General features: G+C 36.0%; 1 protein-coding gene and 1 long non-coding RNA gene across 3 annotated transcripts; both read left to right on the plus strand.

The window, feature by feature from the left end:
- The first annotated feature begins 1,395 nt into the window (after positions 1–1,395).
- Positions 1,396–4,501, plus strand: LOC118241377 (uncharacterized). 2 transcript variants are annotated; one of them, XM_035526258.2, is made up of 7 exons: positions 1,396–1,446; positions 1,604–1,960; positions 2,093–2,131; positions 2,328–2,363; positions 2,546–2,659; positions 2,807–2,838; positions 3,158–4,501. In XM_035526258.2, exons 1-7 carry the CDS (start codon positions 1,404–1,406, stop codon positions 3,269–3,271), a joined length of 735 nt encoding a protein of 244 aa, XP_035382151.2. In that variant the 5' UTR covers positions 1,396–1,403; the 3' UTR covers positions 3,272–4,501. The 2 variants fall into 2 exon arrangements, with proteins under 2 accessions (XP_035382151.2, XP_081566036.1); XM_081709910.1 differs by lacking the exon at positions 1,604–1,960.
- An 8,751-nt stretch (positions 4,502–13,252) lies between these two features.
- On the plus strand, positions 13,253–14,825 carry LOC145656922 (uncharacterized). Its single transcript, XR_014122546.1, has 3 exons — positions 13,253–13,293; positions 13,492–13,523; positions 14,038–14,825. It is a non-coding gene; the product is annotated as an uncharacterized LOC145656922 (long non-coding RNA).
- The last annotated feature ends 10,800 nt before the right edge of the window (positions 14,826–25,625 follow it).

The raw sequence follows: 25,625 nt of genomic DNA on the forward strand, positions 1-25,625 counted from the left end.
GGCACTAATTATGGCAGCACAAGTACAAGCACTCAATATCATCGGTGGAATCTGTGGAAACTGGGGTGCATCACACTGGACAAGCAAACTGTACCATGGAGCCACTTAGACGGTCCAGCGGGGATAATACAGGAGAACATCTTACAAGGAGCCACAGAGAATTGTGAAAAAAACTAAACCAATCTTTTGTGAGACCTACAGAGTCAGACAAATTGTAGTGAACTAAGCAGATATTGTGCCAAAAGATGAATACTAAAATGTTTATTTATATGTATTAAGGTCAGGACTCTGTGCAGGCCAGTCAAGTTCTTTCCACACCAAACTCGCTCATCCATGTCTTTATAGACCTTGCTTTGTGCACTGGTGCACAAAGTTGGAAGCATGAAACAGTCCAAAATATCTTGGTATGCTGAAGCATTAGCAGTTCATTTCACTGGAACTAAGGGGCAGAGCCCAACTCCCGAAAAACAACCCCAAACCATAATCCCCCCTCCACCAAACTTTCCACTTGGCACAATGCAGTCAGACAAGAACGGTTCTCCTGGCAACTACCAAACCCAGACTCATCCATCAGATTGCCAGACAGAGAAGCGTGATTCATCACTCCAGAGAAAACGTCTCCACTGCTCTAGAATCCAGTGGCGGCGTGCTCTACACCACCGCATCCGATGCTTTGCATTGCGCTTGGTGATGTGATAGACCCCACTGTCCTTTTTCGTGGCCTACTACTTCATGGCTGAGTTGCTGTCATTCCCAATCACTTCCACTTTGTTATAATACCACTGACAGTTGACTGTGGAATATTTGATAGAGAGGAAATATCACGACTGGACATCTTGCACAGGTGGCATTCTATCACGGTACCACACTGGAATTCACTGAGTTCCTGAGAGTCACCCATTCTTTCACAAATGTTTGTAGAAGCAATCATTCCAAAATTAAGCTTTGGTGAGATTTAAGAGACAGACTTAAGACAAAGTCACAGTGAACTAAACACATAATCAATAGATAACTACCAGAAAAACAGCAGTGGTGGTAAGTATGATAGTCCAAAATGGTAGTAATATTATAAATGAAGGAAGATGATACATTGGATAAATACTAGAGTCAGAAAGAGAAAAAAAATATATATAGAATGTGGAAAGTTAAAACCAAGGTTGTCCAAGTCTTGACAGGAGCACTTGGGGACATTAATTAATGATGAAATTTATTTATTTTCATCTTTATTATCTATTGTCAAAGTCTATTATGATCTGTTTATTTATTTGTTATTAATTACATATTTTATATTTACACAAAAATGATGACTCATTTTTAGTATTGTATAAGCCACACCTCCTACAATATAAAGCACATTTTTATTCACGTCACATTTCCTCTTCGTGTCTACTCCGATAACAGTGATGGCTTGTATTTCAGTTCTGATTCTCTTTTTTCATGGCACGGGTAAGTAATATTCATTTCATTTACATTAAATAGAGAGAACCAACTTTATTGTTTTGAAGAAGTCATAAAGATTATACTTTTTCAGATGAATGTTTTTATACTGCCCCCCTCGGACAGTTCATGTTTATTTCTATTTTTGTTTATTTATGGGTTACAGATTTGATTGCAGTGACTCTGGGCTCTCCAGACACTTTAATAATGGTGGCAGAACCTGGTAATGATGTCACCATTTGGAACCAGTATAACCAGATAGAACCAGGTCACATATATTGGTTCAAGCAAACAGATCATTCTGTGCCACATCATGTTGCGTGCCAGTTGTATTTAAAATATTATCCATCAGGACCCTGTTCTCTTGTTAATCAAAGTAAACATATTGTGATGACTGTAAACTCCCAGAACACCTCTCTGACAATAACTGGAGTGAATTATACTGATTCGGGACTGTATTACTGTGGCATTCCGCGAAGCACTCACATTTCCTTCAGCAATGCTACTTATTTACAAGTGATAGGTAACATTTTGTGATGAATCTCATTACATTACTCATTTACAGATATTTATGTTGTTTTAATGATGATTCCGCATTGTGATGTCCTTTATTGAATCATGTGACTGTCTTAGTCAATAAAAAATTTTGTTTCAGAGCGAAATGAAACACATTTCAAAAGAAAATTTGAAGAAGGTTTGTTATATCTTGTTATATACTTTAGCTGATCAGGTAACTTTCTGTGCAAAAGAATCACATTACATTACAATATTTATATGACATATTTGATAATCAATAGTTATGCACTATAGAGAAGTAAAATTATGGTTAATATTAAATACATGAAATTTAATAAATCATTAAACTGTTTTTTGTTGTTGTTGCTTTCTAGAGAAAAGTGAAACACCATCCAAGACCAGTTCTGTAGGTTTGTGATCTAATATTCATTCATAATCATATATTGAATGATCCTCTCTTAATTTCAGTATTTATATTCTGCTGTTTAAAATTTGATTGTAAATAATTAACTGAAAGACGTAGATGAAATTCAGTGCAAATTCAAATGTACAGATATAAAAAATAACTCCTTTCTTTAAATCTCTTCTCAAGCTCACTGCTTTTCCAAAGTCTACTTCATGCTGACAGTGGTGTTCGGTGGTGTGATTGTGATTCTCATCAGTGTTCTTCTAGTCATGTTGAAGAGGAGAAAACAACACCAAGACGGTACAGCTGATACTGCTGTTTAAAACTGATCCATTAAGATTTTATGCATGTTCAAAAATACAACTCAGAACAAAAACTAAAAAACTATGTTATATTGTTAATGTTATATTAATAATAGAGCTAAGTTCTTTTGACTGATTCTTACAGAAACTGACGATAAAGTACAACAAAAGAAAGAGGTAATTATGAAAATACATGATATTTGAAACCCACATATATATGGAAAGAAAGAAAAAGAAAGAACACATTTATTTAGGAGAAGATTTATTTAACATGTTCTTAAATTTCTCCAAAAGCAGTCTAACTAATTGTGATCAAATTAGAAAGGTTTTGGAACAGTAGCACTTTTACAAATAAGGAATTATAAAATATATAAAGAATCAGATTTAATTTCATGACTATAATAATACAGTGAATTTGGATATTAGTATTGATTAAAGGAATACACCATTGATAAAAGAATTTATCATCAGTTGTAGTTTTTTTGTACTATTGCAGGAGCAAGATTCTAAATATGCTGCTCTACAGTTTTCTGAAAAGAAAATCAAGAAATCAGGGAGACATACTGAAGTGGTGGACACTGAGGTTGTGTATTCTTCAGTAAGACACTAGCAGTGTACTGTGATAGAACAAAGTTATACATCATTCCTTCATTGTTTGGAACAGCTTTACATAGTTAATTATTTTAACCAACAACAGCCATAAGAGGCTGTGATCTCTGCCATATTTTTCATATCTGTACTCTCTAGTTTTGACAAACACAACCAGAGAAAAGTGTCTGTGTCCTCGAACACAAAAGCATCAGTTACTATTTGAAGATCTGTAATTGCATTTGAGCAGTTAATGTGATGTACCACAAACTGGATTAATTTGGGAGGTTGATGTGACCAGTGCAAGAATGGAGAGTATGTTACTTATATTCATGGTAATTTGCTGTTCATAGTGTAAAGAAAAAAGAAAAAAAAAAGAAAAAAAATATATATATATATTTTTTTTTTTATTATTTTTTTTTTTTTTACAGCATGTGTTCACTCTATAACTAAATAAAATGCTTAAAGCAGAGGGGTAAATGATACATATTAAAAATGTGTGTGTGTGTGTGTGTGTGTGTGTGTGTGTGTGTGTGTGTGTGTGTGTGTGTGTGTGTTTACACGGATGTTTTTACGTGAGCTAAATTACTAAAACATGATGTTGTGATGATGACTGATACACATATAAATGTGTTCCAAACAGAAAAGGCCCAGTTTGATTTGTTGTGGTGTAAATTTCATGAAATAAGTATTAAATCATATGAAAAGGCTTTATATTATGTGAAAACAACATGAGTTACTTCATATCTACTGACTCATCGCACTTGCTGAAGTGTTAGAGGTTAGATCTGATTTCTCTGTTCAAAGTAACAGAAAATTTTGAAACCAAGCTACCGTAAGTTAATTTCTATTCACAATGTAAATAATCGGGAATTTTATCATAAATCTATGATTATTCAAAAAAATACATTTGTCACCTTTGGAAAAAAAAAAAATTCAAAATTGAATGTTACTTGAAACATGTAGTGACTTAACTTCTAAACATGTCCTAACATTAATAAAATTAACTTTAAAAAATTGCATTGCTCAGTATATCTGGTGGAGGAGACAGTAGTGATTGTTCTAAAAGTGATTGTTCTAAAGCCCTTTTGTTGCTGTTTGAGGCAGAATAAATACAGACGTAATCAAACAGACAAATGGAAGGCTTGGTCTTCTACAAAAAAGAGGAACAACAAGAATTATCAGGTGATTTTTTTACTAAGTGATCTTCATATTTCATTTTTCATATCAACATATTCCAGTCCATTACTTTTGATGTAACATCATATTTGAAACAAAGAGTGTTGGCAACATGTGTGTGTCTGGCTTCAGTCCATCATGGTCTTTGTGGTCTCCTATGAGACTATGACCTCCAGCCATTTTCACACACTGCTTGCTGCATGACAAACACCCAAACACCAATTTTCCTACTTACACTCTTCACTTCTCTTTCCATAATCACATATGTAAACTTTACAGGTTTACTGTTTAATACAGATTTACTGAGAGAGCCATTTTCTGCAGATATTGTAATACATTTGTTGTAAATTATATTTACTGATTTCTTTGTTTTGCACATTAATTTATTGCATTACATTCTGCTATTAATGAAACGAGAATGCCACAGAAATCATTAATCAGTGTTACATATACAGGAATGACATTTGCTATCATTCTCTCTCATGAATATGTAGGTCTAGAGTCACTGGTTTAGTTCCATTATGAACATTATGAGAATTTATTCAGATAAAAAGTGAAACAATAAATGTATTAAATGTATCTAAATAAAAATGAAAGAATGGATGTGCAAGTAATTGTCACTTTCATTTTCAAAACATTTATGTGTAACGTGTGTGGCCCAAGTGGAACAACGAGTGGGAGGCGAGCGGTCCATGACATTATGTAAATTATGTACACTACTAACTCTCATTATAACTTCCTTTCTTACCCCTGCACTGATCTGTGTATAAACCAGGTTGGTGGTTAATATTCAAATGTGGCCTCTGGCAACATTTCTTCAGCTTGCGACTGAACTAAGAACAGAATGGAAGCTCTCACATCTCTGTGGTTAAAATACACCAGAGCTCATTTTGCACAACTGAAAAAAAGACAAAAACAAGTGTGTAAATGACACAGTGTGACCTCTGCCAACATTTTCTCAGCATGCAGCTGAAGAACAGAAGGGAAGCTTTCATATCTCTGTGGTCAACAAACTTCAGCATGCATCTCACACTACTGAAAGAAAATGTCATATACAAGTATATAAATAACACAGTGTATAGATCTGAAAGATTTGACAGGCATTTCAGGTTTTAGCAGATGTAAAGGCAGAAAACAGAGACCAACTATGTCAGGCCTTTTATAAGCTTTTGTAACTGACAAAATATATTAGACAAACAGAAGTGTACAATTTTTGAAAGTAAAATTGTGTTTAAATGATAGTGTGTTTATAACTGAAAGGTTGGACAGACATGTCAGGTTTGACATGCTGGACAGACATGTCAGCTTATGAATAGGTAGACAACAGATGAACCATCACAGGCCTTTTCCCCTTTGAAAACAGGGAAACTGGCACTATATTTGTTAACAAATCACAGTTTACTGTCTACCACAGAAACTGAATTTTAGCTAATGCTCTCTGAATGCATTTACACAGCTACAAGGCACACAGTACAATAAAACAGACATAAAATATAATGTCTGATAATGAACTAGTAATTACTTTCACCTCCCTGCTGTGTGTACAAACACATTTAGTAGCAAAAAATCATTATATCTAAAAATATTTTACAGGTTTTAACATCAGCCTTAAAATCTCACATTTGTTGGTGAAATATAACAACATATGTGTTACAAAAACATATTTTGTATGTATATGTGGATTTTGTTTTCTTGCTCAGGATCTGAATGTTTTTAGACTCATAAGTGTCTTGTTTTATTAGCAGGACATGTTACCTTCAACAGAAGTATTGCAGAAATAAACAAATGCTGCTTTGGCCCACCATCTAGTGGAGACCCTGTGCCACAACACCTGATTCAGCGCCTCAGCTTTGTATTAAGTCCTTCTGCGCTGAATGAGGTTTATTAGTAAGCACTGGGTAGAGGACCAGCAGAGGGCCACCAGAGGGATAATCGATGTGAATTTCCATTCTTGTCCTCCTGCCTACTTAAGAGCAGTTCAAACACTCCTGGTTGCTTGTTCTTTTTCCAGCTGACTGACAGGTATTTCAGGTTATTTTTCAGGCCAAAAGTGTGGACTATATCCAGTATAGCTATAACACTGCAGCAACATAATGCCTAAGGGTGAGGATGGATAGAGTCCTGGAGCTGAACAGTTCAACTCCTTTCATTCACATGGAAAGAATAATGGAGCTACCAATATGAAAATAAATACACAACCACCTTGCGAGATTTTTTTTATCCATCTGAGGGGCACTTCAGTACCTTGTATAACCAGTCAGATTTAAAATTTTCAGGACAAAACAGTGAAATAAATCCAAAATATCCAGAACTGTAAAATGACACAATGCGTCTGACAGTGAGGATGGATGGAGCCTGAGACCAGGGCGAATGCTTTTCTTGATGATGCATTACCACTGCATGACTAGGAAGAGGTACTTAAAAAAATGTGACACTCACACTTTACCCATGAAACCAATTAATGAAAGAAAATTGTCAGTTTGAATCAGTAAATCCATTTATGTTAGTGTGCCTTTCATTTTTCATTTATTTTTAATTTGCATATATCATTTTAGTATGAACTTTCACAGAAGACTCCAGCAAATAATGATTATTCATAGCAGTGAGGAGGCCTGGGGCTTCAGAGCCATTAGTAAAGAGCCGGTAGCTATAGCAACCGAAGTTACTTCTGCAACAGTAACATGTCTGACACTAACAGAACTCTTCAAATAAATCACCCCTGGAAGTGATCCATGTTGCTTCCTGTTTGGAGAATGTGGCTGGTCTTCCCAGAGCTGGAGATGGAAGTGAAACACCTCATAGGGCCATAAGGCTCCTGGGACTTCGATGATCCACACAGAAACCTGGGACCAGCTCAGTGGCTCAGTGTCAAAGTTCCATGACTGATGGAGTATAATACTTCCAGAGCCACAGAGGAAGGCCAAGGTCCCTTCCACCAAAGTACTATGGTGCTGGACATGACTTCTGTAGGGGAAGTTTCTTGATCTCACTTTAAAGGCTGTCCCCACTTAATCATAGATAGACATCAAACTGGGAAGGCCTGCCCAGGAAAACACAATAGTCAGTGTGGAATAAACTTAATTTACTGAATGATTACAGAGCATCCAGACAGAATGCAATACTTCTCCTGGTGCAGTCTGACATTTGTTAAATTGCAATGCTCACAACTGAGTAAAATGCAGTGTAGTTTAATATGCTTGTATGCTGCTAGATTAGGATTTAGGCCAGATTGAATGCCTTTATTTGGTTATAAATATATATATACTGTATTTGTACATGTGTACTGTACAATGTTATATTTCTCTTTCCATATCTTAGCTTCTTTGAGCTGGTGTCAGAAAACATGCCTGCCATTGTACAGCACACCTGGAGCTGAGAGGGTTAAAATATTTGCTCAAGAGCCCAACAGTTGGCAGCATGGCAGAGCTGAAATTCAAACCCACAACCTTGCGATTGGCGGTCCAAAATCCTATCCACCACAGTATCACTGACCTAGCGCCATACTTCTATGATATAATGTGATGTGCGCTGATATGGTCTATAAACACACAAGAAAAATAATAGTAAACTACTACATTCTAAATATACTCTTAATAAACTATTGCATTTAGTACAAACTAACTAGCTCAGTGGATTACAGCAGCATGAACATGTAAAGTAAACTGAAACTTAGAGAGAGCATGACTAACCCATCCTTCCCACCCAATGAAAGCACAGTCAGTCATGATCTTGGGGACTCCTGGCTATGTTCCAGTGATAGAACCCAGATCACCACATGTTAAATAGCTGGTGGATGGATGCTGTAGCATGGACGTACATGTTTGTGTATTGCTGTCTGGCTTAGTGTTTGGAGATGCTTACAGTACTTTGGGGGTTACTATGGTAATCAAAGTGGCAGAATTCTGTGCAAAGTAAGGCTGATTAAATGATGTACAACTTGTGAATCCATGTTTATGGACTGTATTGAGAGAATATGTGTGATGGCCCTAGTGCCGCAGGGTGCGGAACAGGACGCACAGACTCCCTTGACTATGTGCAACATTTAATGACATTAAACATATAGGACAATAGTGGCACTCACACATAACATTAACAGTAAACATAAACACCAACGCTAATGATAAAGACTGTAACATTGACATAGATTATACAAATAATAATAATGGCTACACAAACATGAATACTAACATACTACTCAGACTCTAACAAACAATGACCAACACTAAGGCACGCACTGACAGGGGTTTAAATAGACTAACAAACACTCAATGTTAAACCCTGTGCAGGTGCGTGCCATCACGGGGGTGTGGCTACAAACAAGAGTTTGTACTCTGCCGCACACGGCAGGCCGTACCACGTGACTTGTGGGTGGGGGGTGCGTCCAGTTACAATATGCATTCATCTGTAATGCTTTTGTATTGGATCAGAATCCCAAATATTCCATTTATTAATTACCATGTTAATATCAAACAGAACTGCAATTTAGCTGTGGTCTTTTATGTATTTTTGTTCACGGCACTGTGTGATGGAAACAGATCTGTAGGCATGTGTGCATGTCTGTCTGTGCATGTCTTTGCATGAGCAGCAAACAAACAAACACTTTTAAGCACATCAAAGGCTGTGGCTGTGTACATAGCAGTCATTCTAGCCATTCTGCTCTTTTACACACTGTGGTCTAAATATTTTCCAACCTCAACATGGACCCCCAGTTTATTCCTCACACTGCATCAAAACCACTCAATTTCTGTTCTCACTAGATACTCCTTTCACTTCCACAAGCAAATGTTTACTGATCACAAAGTTCACTTGAGGAGATCTGTTAAAACAGGCCTACACAACACCTTCAGAGTGTATGCTGGTAAAATAAGGCCTGTTTATACATATAGAAACCTGTTTTATATCAGGTGACAGAATGGGCCTTTGTTGAAACACTAAAGCCACATTAAAATTACAAGGAGGCACAAATCTGATTTGTGTTTCCTTAATTGTGCATATATACATATGATTACTGTCAGGGCATGTAGAGGAAAAACTCTTTCCTGATCATGTAGAGGAAAAACTCTTTCATCTTTTAATTATCAGCCAACCACACTTCTCTAGTCCAAATGACTTTCCAATGTCCTTTCTGTACATCAGGAGGAATAACGATTCAGTATATGTCCCTTTCCATAGTGAAGTGAACCTTGGTGTTATTCATGTACTGGAGGTGGCTGATTGTAGCTCTGCTCCTGAATTTGTATCCATATCCAGTCTTACTGGTGATCTTGTTAAGTGGAATTCAGGCCTATGCAGAACAGCAGTGGGGACAGTGCATATATCACACTTTATTATGTATCTCCTTGGTATATACACCACACTTTATGATGCATCTCTTTGGTATATACACCACACTTTTTGGTGCATCTCCTTGGTATATACACCACACTTTATGAAGCATCTCCTTGGTATATTCACCATACTTTTGATGCATCTCCTTGGTATATACCACACTTTACTGTCACCTGGGCACTTGTTTGTTTCTGATGTTTTCCCCCAGTGTTCAGCTGATTTCTGGAGTTGGTCTCTATGGTCTTATTGTCTCTAGAATGACAGGGATTCGAGTTTCCATGCATGTGGCATTGAAACTGACAGTGGTGCAAGGGGCACTTGGTGCTCTAACATTAAAACAAGATGTGAGAGGCTGAAAATAACTTACTTCAATCCTAAATATGGATACTGTAGGCATATTGTAGTCGATAAAGAGTTATTGTATTACCCAATCAGAATCAAGCTGCTTGTTCTTATATTGATGCACAGCACAGTAGTATTAGAGACTCATTACAGGCTGCAGCACTGAACCGATTAGGGTAGTTGGGGTGCTGGAACTAAATGGTCTGAAACCTTCACTAAAGAGCTCTAATGGAAACCCTTTTGTCTTGTGAACGTCCCACCCACTCCAACATCACACAGCCCTGAGCTGTGATGGGAGTGTGGTGAGAAAGCTACTAACCACAGCAAAAACCTGAGCTTGGTTAGACAACTAAATTTAGCATGACCACCATGGCAACATAGAAACAAACAAACAAACAGACAGACCAGGACATCATCAACATATGTGTTATGTGGAACATGCCATTGGTGGACAAACCTGGGAGATGCTGGTGGCTCAGCTTCTAACAGCAAATGTCCATTTAACATCACAAAACAACTGCAGGCTGTTTCATCAAACAGCGCCACACAATCCTGCCTGTACAGGGGTATAACATCTCACACTGATACACACAACACCCCACACTCCTGCCTGTATGGGGGTATAACAGCTCACAGTGACACATACAACACCCCGCACACATGCCTTTACAGGAGTATAACAGCTCACACTGATACACACAACACCCACACTCCTGTGTGTATGTTTAACAGCTCACACCAGTACAGGGTACCTAGGCCATCTATAGTACACAGCAGAAGGTGTTGGTAATGTGATCAGAGACAACAGCACCATGAGAAACCTTCTTCCTGGAATACAAGAAACCTTAAACTGTCCTTGTACTGAGCACAAGGACTCCACTGATAGCAGCATACAGCAGTAAATAATGCTACAGCAAATGTCAGCTAAACAATGTCTACAGACCACCATATTTCAGTGAAAATAACAAGTCAGTCACTTACAGTGAGAGACTTTGGCACATTTGTAATGTGCAGAGCCCAAATAGCAAGCCCCGTGAATTAAGTTAATATTGTGTATTTATCTTTATCTAAACTGAAGGACCCATGTTAATATGAACTCACACTTAAATTTAAACATTCCACTACATTTCAACTCATTCACTGGTCCATGTTAGAAATGTGTTTCCTGTTTGGTGACTGGACCAAAGCAGATTTTTTATCTATATTTTTAATTTCCCTCTGGGATTAATAAAGTTGTCTGTCTATCTATCTATCTATCTATCTATCTATCTATCTATCTATCTATCTATCTATCTATCTATCTATCTATCTATCTATCTATCTATCTATCTTTATTGATATGAGTATTGGTATGATATCAGTAAATACTAAAAGATTTTGTACTCGTACTCACACCTGGACTGAGAAGAATGGCATTCATGCACCACTAGACATGACCATACAGACTAACTGTGAACATGCTTCACTGGCTCATCAACTCCTTTTCATTCCTCTGACTGATCCCCTCATCCCATTAATACCATTGTGAGTGATCCCCTCACCCCATTACTATCACTGTGACTGATCCCCTCATCCCATTACTATCACTGTGATCCTCTGACTCTGAAATTATCACTGACAATACAAATACAATAATCTTATGCAGGGTTCTAGGCTATAAGTCAGTTCTACACATCAAAGAATGTTTTGCATTCATGTTACAAATGTTTTGTATGTTTTGTTGCATATGAGCGGTGTACCAATCCCATGTGACTTTTAGATTCAACCTGTACTTGTATTAAAGGTCATGAAGACAAGCTCTAGTAGTGTTTGTCTTTACTACATCTATAATGATGCTGGCTGACAGCAGTGACACTGAAGACCTGTGACCACATGACACAATATGGCAAGGGACTATTTACAGGAACGTATGTAATACTGTATGAATGTATGACGTGATCCCTTTTTTTGTGTATTATCTATTTATTTATGTGTTGCAAAATACATATATTATTTTCCACTGAAATTATTGCAGTTTATGAATTTTTATTTAATGCATAAGCCACACCTCCAACTATATAACGCAGAGTTTGATATGACAAGTCACATTTCCTCTTCATGTCTGATAGCAGGAATGGTTTGTATATTACTTCTGTTTCTCCTGTTCCATGGCGTTGGTAAGTAATACTAATCTCATTTACATTATGAAACAGAGAGAGTAAAACATTGTTTTGAAGAAGTCATCAAGATAAAGATGATTTTTCAGGTGTTCATGGTTAAGGCTGAATGTTTTTATACTGTTATCCTCAAACAGGTTGTGTTTATTTTTCATTTTTTGGATTGCAGATTTGCTCCCAGTGACTCTGGGCTCTCCAGTCACTCTAGTATTGGTGGCAGAACCTCGTGATGATGTTACCATTTGGTACCAGAGTGAACAAACAACATCAACTTACGTATACTGGTTTAAGCACACAGATAGTTCTGTGCCAGTTTACATTTCTTGCCAATATTACAAAATATTTTCTCCAAGCAGCCTCTGCTATTTTGTCAATCAAAGTAAACGAATTGTGATGACTGTAAACTCCCAGAACATCTCTCTGACAATAAAAGCAGTTAATCACACTGATTCAGGACTTTATTACTGTGGCACTCAGCCGAGAGACTTAATTTCCTTCAGCAATGCAACATATTTACAAGTGACAGGTAACTTTCTGTGCAGTCACATTACATTACTCATTAACAAACATTTATATAGCATGATTGATTAAAAATGGGTATGCTTCATGACATGTTCTACATGTAACTGTATTAATCAATAAACAATGTTTTTCAGAACGAAATGAAACACTTTTCAACAGCAGTTCTGAAGGTTTGTATTCTCATTTTCTTCTGCTGATCATTTTCTGTTTTTTGTTTAAGTAATTGGATATGGATCATGCTCTCTTCATTTTGCTGTTTGCATTCTGGTTTTTAAAACATAAATGTGAATCAGCTGCAAGAATGAGATCAACCACATCGGGCTGTCACATATACAGATTTCAAAAGAACTCTTTACTCTTAACATTCTAAATGAATAATTCTTAACATTCTTTTAATCTTCTTCAGCTCACTGCTCTTCAGATGTAGTCATGCTGACGTTGGTGTTCAGTGCTGTGATTGTGATTCTCATCGGTGTTCTTCTGGTCTTGCTGAAGAGGATAAAACAGCACAGAGACGGTACTGCTGATACTGCTGTTTAAAGATCATCCATTAACCTCTTCTGTATATATATGACACCCACACACACACACACACACTTCATATTTATGCTCATATCATGTTGTTCTATCATATATGATATCATGTATATAATATTTACACTCAGTTCTACATCCACAGCTAAATTCCTTTGACTATTTTGTCTGTTTTCTACAGTAACTGGCTCTAAAGTTAAACAACACAAAGAGGTAATTCTGAACATACATGGAAAATGCATGAAATCCACACAAATTTACAATAGAGTTGATGAAATATGGCTTTGTGTTAACTCGGTAAAATGTAAACTCTAGGAAAATACCAGTGTGCTTTAGTTTACAATTACCATGAAGGAATTATATAGGATTACATAGATCAAATAGACAAACAAGATTAAATTCTACTCAAGTAAATATTCAAAACAAATAAATACATAACAAGAAGCATTGTAGCATATTGTGGGTCAGAATAGAAAGTGTCTCCACTGTTTATAAACTAAAAGATCTTCAGCCACTGGATTATTTTACATTTGAAAGGGAAAGATTTTGGTGTGCTATTCTTAAATTTACAGAAATAGCTACACAATTAAACAGTTAAGGAAATAATATAATATAACATAATATATCATTATTTTCAATTTTAAAAACATTACACAGTGTTAATTAATTCCTCTGTTACTTGTTTTAATGTGACTAATATTTTTTATTACATCTTGACTTTTAACAGGAGCAGGATCCTAACTCAGTGAACTGCGTAGTACTGTACAGTTCTCTGATAGGGTAGTGGGATATGGTGAAATGGTGGATCCTCAGGTTGTCTATTCTACAGTAAGACCCTAACAGTGTATTGGAGCAGAACAAGGTTATACACTGTTCCTACACTGTTTGGAGCAGCTTTATATACATTATTAACACAGTAGTTCATGAATAGTAATCACACATCATGTAGCTTTACTTTGTACATATAGTAAACAGTGTAGTTTTGCATGTAGTAAACAGTGTCAGTGTCATCAAATGCAAAAACATTAGAGGCTGTTTTGAAGATCTTTAAACACTGTTGTAACTGAGCACTGAGTGTGATGTGTCACAAACTGGATTAACCCAGGGGGATTTGATGTGACCAATGCAAGGGTGGAAAGTGAGTTATTATATTCACACTGATTCACATTTCATACCTGTAGTTTACTGATCTAGAATTTATTTTTTTGCATGTATTTTGGGCCAACTTGTGTTCAGTCTGTAAACAAAACCCTTTAAACAGAGAGGTGTTCAGATTATCCACAGACCCAGTTGTCATACCAAAAGGTTAATTTATTGTTACGGTTAAACACTTCAGCAATGGAGCTAAAGACTTAAAATCTAACTTTATGCACATCCTTTTGTATTTTTAAAATGGACTATTTAGTCCTTTAAATATGAGTAGTTGCTTTTTTGTTAATTTTTATGGTTTGGTTTTATTTGTATTTGTCTGTGTTTGTGTAGAAAAGCATTTTGTTACAAAACAAGGAAGTACAAGAAAAGTACAAATGTATACGGTGTCTCACAAATGTGGGTACACTGACATTACAATGTAAATACACTTTCTTTTATGTGTATCTGTTTTAGCTATATTATTGACTTGATTTGTGTGTTGGCTCATATGTATAAAATGTGTTCCAAAGAGAAAATGCTTTGTCTTGTTTTGATTTGATGTTTGAAAAGATGAAATATGTGACTGGATTCTTTACTCCATTTTTATTAAAGTGTATTCTCTGTGCTCTGTTTTTGCTGCAATGTTCTATTGTAATAAATCACATGAAAGGTCTTTACATCATGTGAAAATATCAAGTTCTCTAGGACTTAAGTATGATCATATATGTGGATGAATTATTGATAATTTCGATAACCACATTAAAAGAAAGTGAACAAACCAAGCTCTGATAACCTGTAATCATACTGCAATGACAATGGGATTTTGCATTTATTAAGCTCAGATTTTGCAACATGATAAATTCGTTGCCTCTGTTAAAATGATATTTTTATTTTAATTAAAATTGCACCTTGACTTATTCAGTTCATTATTTGATCCTCATATTAATACAATAAATTGTTTAAAAAATGCACAGAATGGAGAAGTGAATCTGTCTCTGGCATAACTACCACATAGAACAAACAGATGAAAGCTTTGTCCTTTAACAAGAAGATCGATTTGTGCAAACGGTGAGATAACTGAAGATAACGGGCCTAGGGCCTGGAATATTTTAGTAGTGTGAAATATTTTTGCTAATTATACCATCTTCATATTGCATTAGATGTGAGAACTAGTGTAAATGTCAATTTTACAAGAAAGCTCAGGAACCAAACTCTCATTGGTGAACTTCCATTCACAGTGCAGTGACACCGGGATGGTGACTTTGTAATGGGGGTGGGATGATGTTCGAACACATTTGCGAGGTGCTTGCGCCTTGGATCGTATGCGGAACGGAACTAACGAGAGATGCCATATTGAGAGTGACAAATAGAATTAAATAAATAAACAAATAAAGAAATAAATAGATAAATAACAGATTTAATAACAAACAAACAATCACAGGAAAAAAAAAACAGAACAGACAGGTTAACATAAGAAAACAGACTAACAAGGTGAGTACGGGAACAGGGGGGTGTACACTTAGGGAAGACTAAACGATGAGAATAAAGACTCAGACAAGCGGGAATAACGTAGAATTGGGCTACGTAAGATAAACAAACAATATTCACGACGAAGATACACGTAACAAAACTAAACAAAAAAAGCAACAGGTAGCAAGGGAAACTAAACAAAGAGTGCAAGGAGAAAACATGAGAACGCGGGGCGAGGAATGAGTAGCGAGATAAAACAGGAGATAACGAAACACAAATGAGCGAAGACAAATGAGAGCTAACTAAACACATAGGAGCGAGGACAAACGGGATCTTACTAGAAACACAATGAGTGAGGAGAAACGAGAACTAAACAGAAACCATGAAAGACACATTACCGAAACTATGACGGACAAACAAATGACCTAGGAACGTGGTTTAAATAATACTACAATTTGGGACAAACTCGGAACATCTGGAGACTAAAAGGGAGGAGACAGGGAACCATAGAGACTGACGAAAACCCGGGCTAGGTTGCCCGGGAAACGGGGAACGCTCCGCTCTGTGGACGTGACAGACTTAATTGAGATCAGATCATTTTACTTGATAAATTAGTTACCTTATGAATATAAAAAAACAAAGATATTTATTTTAATAAAAAATAACTCATTATACTATAATATCCACCAATCGTTTTGTTTAATGCATTAATGTATGACTTAATGAGATGTTGGGGATAAGAATACCACAAAACCTGTTATCCAGTCACTTTCAGATCTGCAGTCACTTGTAGATGTAGTTTTACTTGGACCCCCATGGGTCATTATTCAGATAAAATGAAAACAATAGATGTATTTAATTAGATAAAAGTGAAAGTATAGATGTATGTATCACAAAGTCATAATAACAATTATTTATTTTCTTTTAATATCATTTGACAGCATGTGTTATGTCTAATTTGCTCCACATTGGTAAATTAAATGCTAAACTCACAATGAGATTAAACCCAGAGATTAAACCCAGATTAACTTAATTTAAAAATTAAAGCAACCCTACCCCTTTTAACTAAAATTATAATGTAAGCATTAGTACAGCTCATAATTGTAAGTTACTTTGGATAAAAGTGTCAAGTAAGTAGTGTTAGTGCTTAATTTTCTTCGTGTTTCGTTTCGATTTGTTCTGTGGGTTAATAAACGTCTGTGTCGTGTGAACCACGGCTCTTCTTTGCATCTTGCCTCGCCTCCCACATCACAGGTGGTTGATATTCAACTGCGACCTCTGGTGAATTTCTCTCAACTTGCAGCTGAACTAAGAACAGAATAGAAGCTCTCATCTTTGTGGTTAAAATACATCTCACACTACTGAAAGAAATGTCCAGTATAAATGACAGTGTATTTAACTGAAAGGTTTTATAAATGTTTCAGGTTTTAGCTGATGTAAAGGCATAAAACACAGATCAAATATGTCAGGTCTTTACCACTTAATAATATATTGTAACTGACAATATATGTTAAAGACATGTACAGTATATGTTAAAGACGTGTACAGGTTTTGGAAAAATAATAAAAACTTCATTTTTAATACCGTTGCTTATGTATAGACACATTTCAGAATGATTGGTATGTCTGTGTTTCATATGTAAAATGTAAATTTTCCTTCATCTTACATTAAGTAATTAATATGTTCCTGTATGATGTACTGAAGTGATCTGCAAAGCGTAAGTATCCACCAGCAATTGCAATAGATCTACGCAGTCTTTAGGAATGAAATGTACAGACCAGGAGTGGAACAGTAAATCATTTTACAACATATATCCAGTCACACCCAGGAAATATAAGGCTTCTTTCTAAATGCACAATATAGTACTTTAATGCTTCTCTGTCAGGCATTTACAACATAAAATTTACCTGATGGTCCACTGATGGTTGGCAGGTGCTGAGAACCAAGAAATATCCTCTGACGAAAAAAAATGTCCTCAGAACTGAGAAATTTCAGTAATGCTAGTGTTGACAATGCTGGAGTTAACCAGCATGCAGCCTCTTGGTTTATGGCTAATAACCTGTAGTGCTTCACAGCCTAACTGAATGGTTAATGGCACACATTAACCAATACAAGATACTGTATAAAACCTTTCTATTTTGTGAAAGGAATTGCTAACTAAATCATTGTGTTTCATATCCTGGTGCTTATTTAGAGAATGGGAGATCTCTTTTTTTATAGATACATTTCTGGCTATTGTGAACAGGTGGTCAAATCAGTTTTAGTGTTACTGTGCTGGCTTGGTATCCCTGAGAGTGGTGGTTTAAAGCCCACCTTGAGCTACATAGTTTTCTAGTTGGGGAAGTTCACAAAATAGTTCCCCAGGTCCTGCTAGTGTTAACTCTTAGTTGGGCTTGTTAGTGTTAACTCCTATTTAGTTAAGCCTGCTTTTTGGCATTTGTTTCATTGTTTTTTCCAGCTTCCTACCCAGATGGCAAATGAGTGATGGCCCGGTCTTAACCTACACTACTTTCATTCAGCTAATGTGCCAATGTGGAATGATGGCAATGATTTTGTCCAAATCCAGTTGCTGAAATCCAGCCACAACTTAACCCAAATTAAACTATAACTCAGGATAAATGTCATTTCATCTCACTATGGACTGCACATTGTATTTGACTGTAATAACAAACTATCTATTTGACATAAAAAGAAAAAAACAGCTCTGCAACAATACACAGAATTTGCTAGAAGCACTCTAGGTTCAGTATGCATACAGCATACATCTATGCATATTTATAAATATGCTTAGAAATTCATAGAAATTGACAGAAAACCCTGATGTTGCTCTGTGAGGGAAAATGCTTAATGCTTGCTTAAAGGAGGACTAAGGAATATGTGACCTTTATGTGACCTTTGCCCTCACCTTGACCAGTCCGCAAGAAATGCGAATAGAGAAGTGATGGAGTATGACAGTTATCGCTTAACTGTTGCTGGGCAGGGGTGCAGCAGCAGGGAGTAACAACTTGTTTTTAGCAGAAAAGAATGTCCAAGGACGGTTGAGAGGCCTGGCACCTGGAGTCACGAGATTAGCTCATGAGAGAACAACGGGGAATGATGGCGGTATATGAACTCATGTGAGAGAGAAGTTGGAGGCTTCTCTCCCTCGATGCATAAGGGACAGAACCAATAAAACTCCCTCAGATTGTGTATTCTTCAGTTAGACACTAGCAGTGTACTGTGATATGACAAAGTTATACATCATTAATTCACTGTTTGTAACAGCTTTACATGCTTCATTGTTTTAAGAGACTACAGCCACAAGAGGCTATACTCACTGTGCTCTCAATCATATGCTTCATGTCTGTACTCTCTAGTTCTGACAAACACAAACAGAGAACAGTGGCAATGTCACTGAACACAAAATAAAAAGAGACTTTCAAAAAATCTGTAAGCACTGTCAGGAATTGATGTGATGTATCATAAACTGGAGTAACCTTAGGAAATTATGGAGTGTGATGGAGAATGGAGAGTAAGTTACTTTTATTCATGGTGATTGATTATACACAGTCTAGAATAAAATACTTTTTTGTGTGTGTGTGTAATTGGGGCCAGCATGTGTTCAGAATGTAACTAAATAAAATCCTTTAATCCAAGAGTTGTTCAGATTATCTGTTTAAAAACCTAATGTTCAGTTAGTCATAACTGTCTACAGAAAATCATGAGGATATTATTACTGTTATTAATAATTTGGGTACCACAGTATGACACCAGGGTATGCTCTATGTTAACGACTCCTGTGTTATTATGCCAACAGATCGGCTATGCACAGAACTTTTTTTACCATGTAACTCCTTTTATATTATTGGCATGATATCATATGTGATGGTGACTGATGTATATATAACTGTGTTCCAAACAGAAAAACAATCTCAGTTTAAATTGTTGTGACTTGCTGTTTGAGAAGATTAATTGCATTTGGAATCTTCAGTTCTATATTTATTGTTAGTGACATTTAGTCTTAGTGACATTTATTTAGTTTTAGTGACATTTACTTTATTAAAGTCTATTTAATCTGGTCATTATCTTCAATCTTCTGTTTCAATAAATCATACGAAATGACTTTATATTATATTAAAACACCATGAGTTTCTCTGATTATTTTTACTGTCATCACACTTGCTGAACTAGAGGTCAGAATAATTTCTGTCCACTTTAAAAGTTATGAAACCAAGCTACCTTAAATTACCTTCTATTCACACTGTAAATAATGGAATAATGGAATAAATTGAATTTTATTATAAATTGTCACCTTTGTTAAAAAGATCTTGTTATTTAAACTGAAAGTAATTAATATTACTTGAAAGATGAAATAACTAAATTAATCAGTTTTAAATATGTTGTGCTGATTTTTGAAAAATGAGCTCTTTTAAACAATTGTATTGCTTAATGTATCTAGTGGAGTAGGCAGGAGTGATTATAGTTTTGGAACAAAGTCCCATGTGTTTGAGGCAGAATAAATACATACTTAATCAAACAGACAAATGAAAATGCTTTGTCTTTTCCCTACAAGAGAAACCAGAAGAAAGGTTAGAGATAACCAGAGATATTGTGTCTAGGGTGTTTCAGGTGATTATTTTATTCATATATCATGAACATATTTCAGCCTGTGTTACTTTTCACATAAAATCATACTTAAAACAAAGACGACTGCCCACATGTGTGTGCCAGTATGTTATGGTCTTTGTGGTCTTCACCAACAAGACTGTGACCCATTTTTACACACGCCCTGATGCATGATAAACACCCAAACAACAATTTAACTACTCTCGTAACTTCTCATATTCACATAAATAAACTTTACAGGTTTACTGTTTAATGCAGATTTACTGATAAAGCTTTTTTTCAGATACTGCCATACATGTTGTTGTATATGATATCCAGCAATTTCTTTGTTCGGAACATTAATTAATTACATGAGATTTTGATATTCATGTAAATAAGAACTTGACGGAAATTGTTAATCAGTGTTACATATCCAGGAAGGACATTTGCTATCAGTCACTGTAAGGAACAAGTAGGTCTAGAATCACTGTTTGGTTTCGTTCCATTATGAACATTATGACAATTTATTCAGATAAAATTGAAACAATAAATGTATGAAATGTACTTAAATGAAAATGAAAGAATGGATGTATAAATAAAGCTTAATAACAGTTATTTTCTGTTACATCTAGACAACATGCGGCATGTGTCTAATTAACTCTCATTCAAACTTCTATTGTTAGCCCTGCATTGATCTGTGTATAAACCACGTTGGTGGTTAATATTTATCTGTGACCTCTGGCAACATTTCTTTTTAGCTTGTGGCTGAACTAAGAACAGAATGGAAGCTCTCACATCTCTGTGGTTAAAATACACCAAAGCTCATTTTGCACAACTGAAAAAAAAAGAAAAAAATAAGTGTGTAAATGACACAGTGTGACCTCTGGCAACATTTTGTCAGCATGCAGCTGAAGAACGAAATGGAAGCTTTCATATCTCTGTGGTCAACAATCTTCAGCATGCATCTCACACTACTGAAAAAATGTCATATACAAGTACATAAATAACAGAGTGTATAGATCTGAAAGATTTGACAGGAATTTCAGTTTTTAGCAGATATAAAGGCAGAAAACAGAGACCAAATATGTCAGGCCTTTTATAAGGTTTTGTAACTGAAAATATATATTAGACAAAGACAAGTGTATAATTTTTGAAAGAAAAATTTAATACCATAGCTGCTTAAATATAGAGACTTTTCATAATAATCTCTATGACTGTGTTTCATACAAAATTCCAGATCATGTACAAAGTGAAGTTGCCTTCATCTAACATCAACTACAGTAATTCAGCTGTGCCTGTATGAGGTACTGAAGGGTATAAGAAAGTGCAGGTATAACCATGATCCACAAGCACTTAATAAGAGATCGACGCATTCTAGTCCTGAAACACTCAGCTCAGGAGTGAAATAGTACAACATTTTGCAGGGACAACATCTAGAATTCATATGTGAAGACCTAAAATTATTTTAACTGTCCCTGAACATCTTCAGTAAACTGGGGGAATATGGAAACAGGAGCACCATGCAAAGATAATATAACCCTGAACAACTTACATAGCAAACAACAAACCAGGACAGCAATGAGCAGATAACAGTGCTCAGAATTGCTGGCAGTGATGTGATTGCAGGTCTTCACAACAGACTGTACTGTTATCCGGTATCAGTAAAAGTTGGAAAGCTTCTTTTTTAGGCCTTCCCAGAAATTATTTCCTTGCTGCACCTTTGTAACATCCAGGTGAAAACTCCTTTGGTTCATTAAGGTTTTTATATCTGGATTTCTGTAAAATTTGTTTTGAGTCTATTGAGACTGAAGAGCTGTAGAGACATCTCCTGATGTCTGTGGGGTCTCATGGAAATATTTCCTGCTGCAGGATTTACTTTTTTGTGGTGACAGACCAGTTTAGTAACAAACAATCGTTACATATATTCAGCCTTAAAATCTCAAATTTACTGATGAAATGTAAACTCTTAAACTCTTATCAGAAAACCACATTCTTTATATGAACTGTGCTACTGTTTTTTTCTCTTGCTCATGAATCTGAAACATTTGAGGGTTTTAGATGCAACAGTGTGGCACGCCATCTAGTGTTGACCCTGTGCTACAACATCTGATTCAGCACCTCAGCTATTTATGCAGTCCATCGTGAGCAGAATGAGGTGTGTTAGAAAGCACTGGGTAGACGAGGGGCACTCCAGGCTCCGCCCCCCAGGTTTAACCCTATCAACAACTGTAACATTGGCAGAAGTGCTCAGATGATCGCGGATAAAGTTTTGCGATATTGGTTTACTGAGAGGAGGGAAAATCCCAAGTGAAAACAGTATACAGGCATAAGTCAGAATCCATAGAAAGGGCCAAAATATTACAGGTGTCTCAAAAGCGAACTCGGGGAAGGTGACGATCAAAATCAGGCAGGCAAGAAAACAGCACTAGAAAGGCAAAACCAACCAGACCAAATCCAAACAAGTCAGGGTCGAGTATACGATAAAGCAGTCCAAAGAAAACACTGATTAAGAATGTTAAAGAAAAGCAATACCTCGCAAACAGGAAATGCATTGAATCTGCTTAAATACACGTACATAAACGAGAAACAGCTGAGTATAGTCAGGCAGGGTACAGATTGTTTTGTCATGGAAATATATATGATACTGAGTGACATTTTAGTTTTTGATATAAGGAATCCACTTCTATAAATCCATAGTTAAATTAAAAAACAATTTTTTTTCCCCTCTATAATTATGTTTAGTTTTTATCCCTGTTGTAGTGATCATTATTGTTTCGATTCAGTTTCCATATTTTTAAAACCCGTCATTTTTATTTTTTATTTTAGTTTATGAGTACATTTTTTTTCGCTGATCATTAATAAATGATAATAACCCTGGTTCTGGATACAACAGTGGTACTAGTATCAGGTCAAATTAAACAAGACTAAGGTATTCGCTCCTAATAAAGTAGCCACTGGGTACATTTATAGCATTCATCAGAATTATTGAAGCCTTATATTAATATGACTTTAATGTGCTGAATAGCATTCCCTTCGCTTTATTTTTTTATTATACGAGAATGAAAATTATATAGCTTTACTGACAACATAATTATGCAAGTAAATATATCCTCTTCTTTTTTTCAGAATAGTAGTAGATTTCTCTGTATAAGGTTAAAATGTGTCAGAGTGTCATCTAAAATCACAATGGATATGCTAAAATGGGTCTGCCTCTTGGTGCATCATGTTGTGAATTTTATATGATAGTATTTCATTTTAGTAGTACTGATTGTGCTGGTGTTTAGTGATAAATGTTCCGAATGTTCTTCCTCGCCTTCAGTCTGATTGAAGCGTGACATTAATATAGCAACACTAGCTTTGAAGATCTTATGGGTGGCCTGGTTTCTCTGTCCCAATAGTCTTTGCCTTCAGTGTTTCTGATCCATTCTGTTTTTAGGATCATCTTCCTGATGTTACTGTCATAATATGTATAAATGCTGCCTTGGTTAGCTAGATAATGTTTCATTTAATTTAATGTTTGGCTAGCTTGCAGGAGTTATCGTCAGTTACTCCTTAAATTCATGAGGGAAACAGAAGAAAAGGTGTCTTTTTCAAAGTTTAGAGTTATGTTAGTGAAACCATATACGTTCTGCTTGAAGGAGCCAGGCAAACAATTTTATTGACATCTTAGCCTAGTTAACTAAGCTAGCTACGCAATGTTAGCTCTGCTTACAATTGTTAAGAAAATTGTCTTTCCTTTTGTCCTTGACAGATGTAAGTCTTTGCATTATTATTGCTGTTTGTGTTTAGAATGTTATAGACTATGTGACTTAGGCGCTATTATTAGATTGGTTTCAACATTCAGTTTTTTATTAATATATTGTAACATCCAATGGTCACACATACCCCTGTACCCTCTTTAGATGCACTTTTGAAATATTTGAAGCCCATTCCTGCACTCCCAGTAATGCTAGAAGACACCTTTTCAACCATAGCACCTTCAAGTGAAGAGAGATGGAGCTTGTGACCAAATTTGATCCTGAAAAAAGATCCAGGGAGTGAGGGGAAATCTTGGTGCATAAAGGCCAAGGGCAAAACCACCGGTGAATGTGTGTGACCAATGAGCCCTCAGGTGTTATTGTTAGAAACCATCATGCTGCCATGATGGCTACATGGGCTCAGGAGTACTTTGGAAAATAAGTGTCAATAACGTAGTCTGCTACCGCAATAAAATACATGCTGAATCTGTATTATGCAAAGAGAAAGCCATATATTAATTTTGAGCAGAAATGCCAGTGAGTTCTCTGGGGCAGAAGTCATCTGAGATGGACCAAAAGACTGGTCAGATGTGTCTATGTTCCAGCTTGTTTTGGGGAAAAATGGATGTCAGCTTCTACGTGCCAAAGATGAGTACATCCGGAATGTTATCAAGGAAAAGTGCAAAAACCAGCATCTGTGCCAACAAGCATCAGCCACTGGAGCGAAATACCACTGGAGAGACACATGCTGTTGTCAAGATGACATTTCCCAGGAACTCAATGTTTTAAGAAATGTTTAATCTTTTTTTGGTAAAGAAAGTGAAACAGAGTGATGAGGTATGGATGAGGACATGAAAATGATTCAATATTATTGGCTATACACCTTTATAAAATTATTGATCTACAGTCCAGATGATTGTTCATTCTCTCTCATTCTCTCTCTCTCTCTCTCTCTCTCTCTCTCTCTCTCTCAGTGCAGTGCAAGGGCTGTAAACTGGCTGTTTGGCACTGTGTGGATATCGTGCCAAACCTGTTTGTGTGTCAGGACTATTTGGTAGAGGTAGTCAGAAGGCCCCCAGAATTCTGGAAATACACACAGAAACACTTTCAGTATGTTGTCATCATGCTTATCATGCTCCTTGTCCTGCAGGATCTCCATGTTACTGCACTCTCAGTCATCTGTAAGGTTTTTGTCAGTTAAACATCATGTCCAACTGCTGAGGTGCTTGAAATGTAATTGTAGAAACATGCAAAGTTTATTTAGTTTGGTGTAGTCTTAAAGAATGGAATATCTAGTCAACTATACTTAAAATCTAATAATTTAAATTTGTATTTTTGGTCATATCTGGAAATTGTGTCTGAATGTAAACACTGTGGCTTGGATACACATATT

This window comes from Electrophorus electricus, chromosome 1, assembly GCF_041902795.1.
Source record: "Electrophorus electricus isolate QZ-2024a chromosome 1, ASM4190279v1, whole genome shotgun sequence".
Classification (NCBI taxonomy): domain Eukaryota; kingdom Metazoa; phylum Chordata; class Actinopteri; order Gymnotiformes; family Gymnotidae; genus Electrophorus; species Electrophorus electricus.

Excerpts from the sequence above, each read along its gene's own strand:
- LOC118241377 (XM_035526258.2), top strand. The coding sequence starts at position 1,404 with ATGGCTTGTATTTCAGTTCTGATTCTCTTTTTTCATGGCACGG. Across the intron at positions 1,961-2,092 it reads TACTTATTTACAAGTGATAG|AGCGAAATGAAACACATTTC; the intron begins GTAACATTTTGT and ends ATTTTGTTTCAG. Across the intron at positions 2,364-2,545 it reads ATCCAAGACCAGTTCTGTAG|CTCACTGCTTTTCCAAAGTC; the intron begins GTTTGTGATCTA and ends TCTCTTCTCAAG.